Here is a 10,000-nt window from a genome sequence, read left to right as displayed (position 1 = left end):
GGAATACTTTGCCTGGTGTCTGAAGTAAAGTGGTCCCGGGCCGCGTGGGTAAGTGTGTTAATGACTGCTGGTCTTACGCAGCACAGGCTGTCCTCGCTGACAGGACATTGGTGTTTATGTCCTGTCAGCCGAAGCGCCCTCCTCTCATTGGCCAGCGGTCGCCAGTGTATGAACACAAACGCCACGCTGCATCTCTCCCTAATGGATCGTTTGTTTAGCTTTTCGTATTGTAGGGCAGAGCGGGCACTCTCTCTGTTTCTCTCTCTGCTGTCTCTCTCTCTTTTTCTCTCTCTCTCTCTCTCTCTCTCTCTCTCTCGCTCCTTTTCCTTCACTCTCTCTGTTTGTGGGTCTCTCTCTGCTGTCTCTCTCTCTCTCTCTCTTGCTCCTTTTCCTTTACTCTGTGTGTGTGTGTGTCTCTCTCTCTCCTTCTCCTTCATTCTCTCTCTCTCTCTCCTTTCCTTCACTCCCTCTGTCTCTCTCCCTCTCCCGTAATGCTGTTAGCTGTAATGAATGCATTTCCAAATTAGATGAGATTTCTTTTTTCATTATTTTCTTTTGCTCATCCTGGCGTTATTGATTGGTTTGAAATGCCCCTTGAACTTGACCTCCCCCTCTCCCTCCCTCCCTCCCTCCCTCCCCCCCTCCCCCGTGTTGCTCAATGTCAATAATCTTGTCGTCCTCTGCCGTGCCTGAGCCCAGGGAGAGATATCGATGGCTGTTTAGCATCCCACATTCACAAGATGGCTGCATATGTTTGGATATTATTTCCCACCAGTTTCCCCACCAGTTCCCACCTTCGTCCAATGGAGCTAGGCATTTCCATATATTTCCATATGTTGTTATCAGAATCACATTAATAAAAGGTATTATATTCTCTTGTCGTCTGCGTGACGGTATATGATTACAGTGTATGCCCTAGTAGTTAGGGACCTGATGGCTGGAGTCCTGCCTCCATCTCCATGTTCATTAGATCTATTAGGGCTCATGGCCTAGAAATACCTTATTAGGTGTGTCACTCAGACAGGCACTGTCCACCAGGAACGCGGGCATTATTTGATTATTTAGTACTGTGCTGAACATGTTGCCTGATAGCACACATGATGGAATAAGAAAGAGACTCCACCTGAATTAGTTATTTGACATTTTCAACATCTGTGTAGTGTGTGTCTGTGTGTGTGTGTCTGTGTGTATTTTTGTGTCTGTGTGTGTGTGCGTGCGTGTGTGCCTGCATGGGTGCGTGCGTGGGAGACATGGTATTGTATTATTACAGAGACACTTTGAATAGCTGTAATGTATTCTCTGAATTCTCTCTCTCCATGTCTTTCTCTCTATCCCAACCTCCCTCCCTCCCTCCCTCCCCCTGCCCGCCTCTCCTCTCCTCTCCCTCCAGTTTTGATATGAATCGCGACTGGACAATGCTTGTCACCCAGAGTGCTTTGCCAGGCGCTCCAGGAGCCTGTCTTATCAGTGCATCTGACACGGTTGTTTCTGATGATGAGGGGGGGAAAACGGCACAATGATGAAATACCAAATCACTTCAGCGGGGACTTCAGGGCCGCTAGAAGCTTCTCCACAGACAATTATTCCTGGCTGAGCAGCTCTCAGGCGCTAATCTGGGATCTCTGTAGCGACAGAGCTTAGATACAGTACCCACTCGCCCCATAGACAGCCACTCATCACACCGCAGGTTCCTCCTGTTCCGTACGTTGGCTCTCATGACATGATAACACAGAAGGAAGCTAAGGAGGAAGGCCAGGAGAACAGATTCAGTCAGTTAGCTTTAGCTAGGTAGCTGTATTGTATTTAGCTAAGTAGCTGTATTGTATTTAGCTAAGTAGCTATGTTGTATTTAGCTAAGTAGCTGTATTGTATTTAGCAAAGTACATGTAGCTGTACTGTATTTAACTAAGTAGCTGTATTGTATTTAGCAAAGTACATGTAGGTCTTGTATTTAGCTAAGTACTGTAGCTGTATTGCTAATTCAAATAGGGGGAAAAGATTTCGAGCTGTTGAAAATATTATAGAAAAATAAAAACAAACTATTATTGTATGTTAATCTGAATAAATATTAGGTCGGTAAAACATTTAAATATTCTCCTTTTGTTTTTCCAAACTAATATTAATTCCAATTCAGATATTAATGTAATGCACAGCACCTGTATTTTTAATAAATCTGGCCTTTAAGCAGCAAGCGGGTTAATTAGGAACTTCTCAGACAATTCTGACACAAGTCGTTAGTGTGCCTAGAATCACGGCCGTTAAAATTTGATGACATAAATGAGCAGAAAGACGAACATGGATTATTAACCAAGACCATCATGAAAAGTTAAACCAGTGAAAGGACGTTAAAAGAAACTAATTAAAACAAATGTCTCCGTCTCTGGATGTCTTGTTAAGGAGGAGGTGGTGGTGGTGGAGCACAGTGAGTGATCAGAGCCCATCATCAGCCCTGGCCAGTCAATTATTTAATAGACTTCTCTGCTCCTCTCGTCTGTGTGAAAACACTGGAGATGGACTGTGGAATGAAGGACACGGAAGGAGAAGTGGTTTAATCTGAGAGGAATAGCTATTCTCATTCCTCAAAGATAAACACTTTCTAAATCAAATGATTTAAATGATGTCAGAATTGCTTGGAGCGTTTTGAGGGTTTTGATGCGTTGTAAATGTAGTATGATTGAAGATATTGTGTGTCAACTTTATCATTGCCAAAGATTTTCTGTTGAAGTACTCTCAACAGAATATGATAATTCTTTTGTTGTTATATTACTAGGATTCTGGAAAATTTTTAATGTCTGTCATGAGTTAACGACACAGATATAAATAACTGGAAAACACGTGACAATGTGTGTGATTTAGGTTTTCTGTTTTCTAGTAGTAGAACTGACTGGAATTGGAGAGGGACTTAAAGGATCAGTTCTGGCCTTTGTGTGTGTTAGTTTGCCTTGGTCTAGTCTGTGGCTGGTATACACAACCTTACCCTAGTAACACGGGAGGCTGGTGGAGGTAGACATCAGAGGACAACCTCATTGTAATGCATGGAACGGACTGAGGTATGGTGTTTGATACCATTCCTCATTCCATTCCATGCATTACAATCAGCCTGTCCTCCGATTTCTACCTCCCCCAGCCTCTCCTGGTGTACTAGTATTTGACAGTATCTGGCCTGTGGGCCCCCAGCTCTGCGGCTCTTTGACAGGGTGATGTATTAGCCCTGACACTTGCCAAAACGCCTGTCCTCGTTGCCAGCTGCCAGTCGACCATTTACACCCGGCTAATTGAATTGGCAATTTGTGTAACAGTACCTGCTCCCGAGCCCCAGCGGAGGCAGGAGACGCCGTTTAGCCGCCCCGTAATCCAGAACTAGGGAATAAGAAATACTAAGCCTCACCAGGAATCACCGCAGATTAGAAATGACAGTCGCGGGCCCTGTCGCCAATTTCCCATTAAATGAGAAATAAATTAACAATAGCAATAATGTTGACTTATAAAACTGAAAGTTAAATTGACTTTCAAATAGGCAGTGCGGGGTTTGGAAATTGCCACTGTAGTGAGGATCAAATTGCGTTTATTGCAATCTAGAACCAAAAGCTGTTTGTGACAAGTCCGTATTAGACAAGAGACGCGAGATATTGAAAGTGGCAAATGGGAAGTGATACTCTCACATCATCACAATGCATTAGTTGAAATGAAGGAAGGGTTTTGCTGGATTTGCAGGCACCATACGTCTGAGTTATGATTTTGAGAAACATTCTTTTTGCCATTCCACAAGAGGGAACTTTAAATACCCTGAATAGCAATTTGAGATCAGGTTTATTATAGACAGTCACAAAGCTGACCTGTGTTGCTGAGCTGAGGTGATCATATGCTCTATATGACTCATGACCTGAGTATGATGTGAAAACAACGCCACTCTCTGTTCCAGGGGAGGCTGCTGGAGGTAGAAATCGGAGGACAGGCTCATTGTAATCCATGGAATGGCGTGAGGAATGTTGTGTTTGATGCCATTCCTCATTCCACTACATGCACTACAATGAGCCCGTCCTCCGATTTCTACCTCTCCCAGCCTCCTCTGGTGTACTAGTATTTGACAGTATCTGGCCTGTGGGCCCCCAGCTCTGCGGCTCTTTGACAATGAGCCCGTCCTCCGATTTCTACCTCCACCAGCCTCCACTGCTCTGTATCCTCCACAGTGTGTGCTTCCTCCTGAGGTTATAGGAGAACACTTTTATAATATTAATGCACTTGCTTGTTATTATTCTCTCTAAAAATCACAAGCTCTCATTAACACTGAAGTACATTCACACAGGTGTCAAAGTCATATTTTTACAGCGTCGCCGCCGTTTTTACGAATGTCCTTAACGATATTAAAGCAAAGTCGTGTCCAAATATCCTCATTAATCTACATTTATGAATCGGAAAATCTAATGGGCTCGTGTCAGGGCCATAACGTCATGGAATCTTCACTACTCCTTTATATCCTGTGTTAGTTAATCATGCTGTGTGTGTGTGTGTGTGTGTGTGTGTGTGTGTGTGTGTGTGTGTGTGTGTGTGTGTGTGTGTGTGTGTGTGTTTGTGTGTGTGTGTGTGTGTGTGTGCGCGCGTGCGGGGAAGCGGGGGGGTTGACAGAGGCCGGTGGGGGGGGGGGGGGGGGGGGGGACTGGCTAGATAGACGTAAGAGTAAGGGAGAGATGGAGGGGACCAAGAGAGACAGGAGGGAGAAAGGCGGGAGACAGGGTGAGATGGGGGAGACAGGGTGAGATGGGGGAGACAGGGTGAGATGGGGGCGACAGGGGGAGACACCATCTGAGGGTGAAAGGCCACCTCCACCCCAGGCTCTGCTGTGAATAAGCGATGCTGGTGTTATTACGGCCCCCCTCGGTGGGCAGAGCACATCAGGCTTCACGGGGGCCACAGCCCCTCCTATCATGCTGCCACTTTAACATTTTAACTTCCCTGTTATAAAATATTAACCACCTAGAGTTTCCACTCTGAAAAGATCCCCACAAGGTCAGGGGAATTGTGCGCATATAAAGCAGTCTGTGAGTGATGTCCATGCAGAGCTGTTTGACTGTGGAGGAGGAGGAGAGGGGGGGGGGGGGGAGCGGGTCTGTCTGTCTGTCTGTCTGTGTGTCTGTCTGACTGTCTGTCTGTGTGATGGTGATGACGACCATTGAGATTGGTCTATCTGTGTGTGTGTCTGTCTGTCTGTCTGTGTGATGGTGATGACAACTGTAGACCTGTCTGTCTGTATGTCTGTCTGTCTGTCTGTGTGATGGTGATAACAACGATTGGCGATTAGTCTGTCTGTCTGTCTGTCTGTGTGTGTGTGTGTGTGTGTGTGTGTGTGTGTGTGTGTGTCTGTCTGTCTGTCTGTCTGTCTGTCTGTGTGTGTGATGAGAGCCATTGTAGAGGAGAAATAATGATTTCCTTCCACTGTGATGGCCGGCAGAGAAGAGAATATAATTGAAGTTGGTCAAGTGCTGCTTTGATCGCTGATATTTCTACTGTTCTGCAGTGACTGGTTGAGCAGTCTGTGTGTGTGTGTGTGTGTGTGTGTGTGTGTGTGTGTGTGTGTGTGTGTGTGTGTGTGTTTCTATGGAAGGTAATTGTTCGAGCCTGCATGTCCAGGTGTGGGTGTGTGTCTGCTCCTGAGCTGTACTAAGTGGGTTCTAGCTCCCTCTGCTGTAGCTGGATGTCGGGACCCTCTGGAGTTGTTTGTTTGGGGTTGCTCTGCAGGTTCATGCCTTGTTTGTAACCTCCCCTCCTGTGACAGAGCAGGCAGGAGTGTGTGTGTGTGTGTGTTTGTGCGATCATGTGTGTCTGTCTGTGTGTGTGTGTGTGTGCAATCACGTCAGTGTGTGTCTCCAGGGCTGGGCCCTGCTGCTGTTGTCTCTCCAGCCCATGTTGTTTGGCAGCGGCCCTGCACCGGGGGGAGGCTGCAGGGCTAAACGCTCAGAGCATTACTGGAGGTGCCGTGCTGTGTTTACCAAGCCCAGGCAGAGACAGGCCGAGGCTGGGGAGAGAGTGAAGGACAGAGAGGCCTCATTGTGCAGTCTGAGCCCCCCCTCCAGCCCACCAGAGCCCTGGCCTCTGACTCCAGCCCCCTCGCCCCTGGACCCTCCCTCAAGAGACCCTGTTTGCTGCAGCTCTTTGAGACTCTTTAATGGCCATTCAATGCTTTTTATTACATCATTAATTGCGCTTAATTCAGCAACATTACCCCAACGCCTGGCTAAGCTCTGAAAATTAAGCACAGAGCACTTTGTTATAAAATGCAGGGTAATGAGGCCTGTTGGGACAGGGTCTGTTAAGTTTGAAATCACCCCGGGCAGTGTTTTAGCTAGCCTGGCTACACAGCAGCCTCTCACTCTCCCTTTCTCTCTCTCTCTCTCTCTCTCTCTCTCTCTCTCTCTCTCTCAATCTCTCTCTCTATCGCTCTCCCTCTCTCTCTCTCAATCTCTCTTTCTCTCTCTCTCAATCTCTCTTTCTCTCTCTCACTCTGTCTACTTTTAAGTTGGAGAGTCTTGTGAAAGTGCCCTGAGGGCAGCGTTCTGTGGGCAGTCACTCGGCGCTACAATCAATGACATGATATAATCCCTCATTTAAAAAGCAGCCTTTGTACTCGCAGTGCAGCGGCTTGAATATGCAAACAGCCGCGACTCGGATAACATTGTTATTGTATTATTAGGAGTTCAGCCCCACGATGATGATGATGATGGGCTCTTTGATTGTGTCTCTGTGTTTACTGTAAGGCTCTGTAGAGCTTCGGTGGCTAAGCCAAAATCACAAATGTTTCACTATATGTCTTTATTCCTCTTCAAAAAACAGCAGTTTACCAAAAGCAACAGATTTATGTGTAAGAAAGCGTTGTCTGTGTTGACATGTGTTGACGTGTTCAGATCAGGGTCTGAAGGGTGAACTCTTTGCGGTGCGTTTGGTTCAGCTTTCCAAGCACGCTGGCCAGGAGGGGTTTGTTCCTGTGGGACGATTCCATCGGTTCATTTGCAGCAGGCAAAATAAATCAAATGCAATCAAACCTCAAGAAATAAGAAATAAAAATGTACTGTTTAAAAAAAAAAAAAAAAAAGTAATTTAATTTTGGATTCAGGTCTCATGGACTCATGACTGCATTAATGTATGTATATGTCTGTGTGTCGGTCTTTGTCCACAGTAACGTGCAGTCCCCCCCTCCTCCCACTGTGTGTGTGTGTGTATGTGTATGTGTGTGTGTATGTGTATGTATGTGTGTGTGTGTGTGTGTGTGTGTGTGTGTGTGTGTGTGTGTGTGTGTGTGTGTGTGTGTGTGTGTGTGTGTGTGTGTCCGTCTGTCTGTCTGACCCTGTTTCTGTGTGTTCTGTGTGTCCAGCTATAGGAGCTGGGCGTAGGAGGACCCCCAGTGCCGTAGCCTCCGAGATCTTTGAGCCACACCTTGGGAGCCACATATTGCAGGTAGGATAAGAGCACACCTGACCCCGGTGTCAGTGAGTGTGTGTGTGTGTGTGTGTGTGTGTGTGTGAGTGTGTGTGTGTGTGTGTGTGTGTGTGTGTGTGTGTGTGTGTGTGTGTGTGTGTTCAGTGATGTTCATACACTAGTACTCATATAAGATTCACATACAGTAAGCATTATACAGTACAATCTATACTGTAGCTTTTTGGGTGTGCTGCAGAAATGTACATTTATTACATGAAAGTTCAATGATGAGATTTAATTATGGAAGTGTGATAATGATTAACCCTGTAGGTCCTGGGGGGTTGTTCTGTGTCTGTAATCTCCTCCATCCTCCTGCCTATCTCTGTGTATACACACCCCCACGGGTGGGCTTCATATCAGAGAAGGAACATTATCTGATGCTACAGCTGATATCAAACTGTAACCACGGTGACGTTTAATCTTTTTGTTTTTGGGAGTTGTTAATCTCTTATCATTGCTTTACTACACTTAATTTTTTTTCAAAATCGCCCCAAAATTGACACTGTGTTTCGCTTGTAATCTAGCCTTTTCAACCTTGTGTTCAGTAATAACAGTATCGTAACATCCAATGCATTTTATATGAACATCTAAAACTAGAGAATCAAAAACTAGAGAAAAAAGAAAAGCTCATTATTTTTTATTTTTTGATAGACTTTAGAATTTAGAATCTTCTAACTTCTAAATTCTAGTCTAAATTCTGTTTGATCAGTCTGTTATTCTATGGCGAACATTGTCTTTCCATGCGTGAATGTTAACACCAATCACAAGGCAGTGCAGATGAACTAACCAATCAGAGGTGGTTGTAGAGGAGTAGATAGGGCCTGTTCGCAGTCCTCAGAGAGCGCCATGACAACCATATGCAGCAGTCTGTTTCCTGTTACAGCAGGTGCTGTATTAGAACTGACATGTTCATGAGCATACCTGAGGGAGGGAGGGAGGGAGGGAGGGAGAGCTCACCGAAGATCTGCAGGTAGGGAAGTAGAGAGGGGGAAGGGAGATACGGAGGGATGGAGAGGGGGAAGGAGGGAGAGGGGGAAGGAGGGAGAAGGGGGATGGAGGGAGAGAAAGAGAGAAGGAGGGGGGTGAAAGGGAGGTAGGTGGTGGAGGAAAGAGAGGATGTTTGGTCGTATGTTTATCAATGACAGAGAAACAACATCCAAAACAGAAACGGCGACTTACACATGTGGTCAAGCGGTAAAGCGCTGCCTCACCCCAGACTACACCAGACATGTTAACCCACACCTGTCACCCTTGTTACCTCGTCCCGACGTCACGGCCCCCCCGCTGTCCGCCTACGGTGACGCATGGCCCCCCTGTCGCAGCATCAGCGAGCGTCCCGTCCCCCCCCCAGCTAGCTAGCGACAGGTTAAGTGTCTGACAAGGAAGCGGAAATTTATAATTAACATCAATACCAGGCGGGCGCTCTGTCAAGGTGTGGCCTTTCCACGGAAGGGACTTGTTCCCAGCAAATTGTCCCCATTAATCTTGGACTTAATTGATTGTGAAAAGTTTTAGGGTGACATTTTAAAAAAGCATGCTCTGCTGGTGATTGATTTGAGGAGAATGAAGTGATAATGAATGCGCGGCAGTCATTACATGTGGAGCGCCGCGGCTAATTTTAGACAGATTAGAAGGGGTTTGATAGTGCTTAATAAAGAGAGAGGGGACTTGATGAGGTCCTGAGTGTGTGTGTGTGTGTGTGTGTGTGTGTGTGTGTGTGTGTGTGTGTGTGTGTGTGTGTGTGTGTGTGTGAGTGTGTGTGTGTGTGTGCGCGCGCGCGCGTGCGTGTGTGTGTGTGTGTGTGTGTGTGTATGCGTGTATTGTGTGTGTGTCTACCTGTCTGCTCTAAGCTCCTCTAGCTCTGTGTCATTATTCTGATAGTCTCCTGGTTGGGTGGAATGTTGCTGCCAGCTAAAAGGCCTCTAATACAACAGCCAAACTCAATAAACCCCGGTCCTCGTCTCTCTCAGAGATACACACAGCAGCTCCTGGCGGGGAGATGCCCCTCTATAAAACAGGCAGGTGTTTAGTCTGACTGAGCCAGTATAAATGTCTGGGTCTAGGCCCGTGACAGGGAATTAATCCTGCTCTGTGCGTGCGTGCGTGCGTGCGTGCGTGCGTGCGTGCGTGTGTGAGTGCGTGTGTGTGTGTGTGTGTGTGCGCGCAAGCGTGCACGTGTATGTGTTTATACCCATGCGCGTGTGTGTGTGTGTGTGTACCCATGCACGTGTGTGTGTGTGTGTGTGTGTGTGTGTGTGTGTGTGTGTGTGTGTGTGTGTGAACAGGGCTCTGGCTCTCTCTCCAACAGCTCATTGTATCCAGGCCCTGCCACCATGGCTGCTTTGTCCTCTGGACTCCTTTGACTCCTCTGACCCGCCCGACCCCGGAAAGAGCAGCACAGAAACAAGCTTTCTTTGCCTTTTGTTGTTTTCTAAATACTCTGAATACATTTACGACCCAGTTTTGTCAACCCGGATAATCAATGAACTGATTCTATATGCACAGTTCGACGAGGGCAGCTGTCCTCCTA

At 46.7% G+C, this 10,000-nt stretch overlaps 1 protein-coding gene across 1 annotated transcript in view; it reads left to right on the top strand.

The window, feature by feature from the left end:
• The window catches only part of npas3 (neuronal PAS domain protein 3), a gene marked incomplete at both ends in the record, with an annotated part of 230,156 nt that overhangs the window by 105,949 nt on the left and 114,207 nt on the right, over window positions 1-10,000 (top strand). The window contains one exon of the mRNA XM_083682974.1: window positions 7,367-7,449. Coding sequence (XP_083539100.1) covers window positions 7,367-7,449 — 83 coding nt within the window. The remainder of the gene's footprint in view (window positions 1-7,366; window positions 7,450-10,000) is intronic.

The sequence above is a fragment of the Argentina silus genome (genome assembly GCF_951799395.1).
Source record: "Argentina silus genome assembly, chromosome: 13".
Taxonomy (NCBI): Eukaryota; Metazoa; Chordata; class Actinopteri; order Argentiniformes; family Argentinidae; genus Argentina; species Argentina silus.
This window is presented reverse-complemented; position numbering and strand designations above follow the sequence as displayed.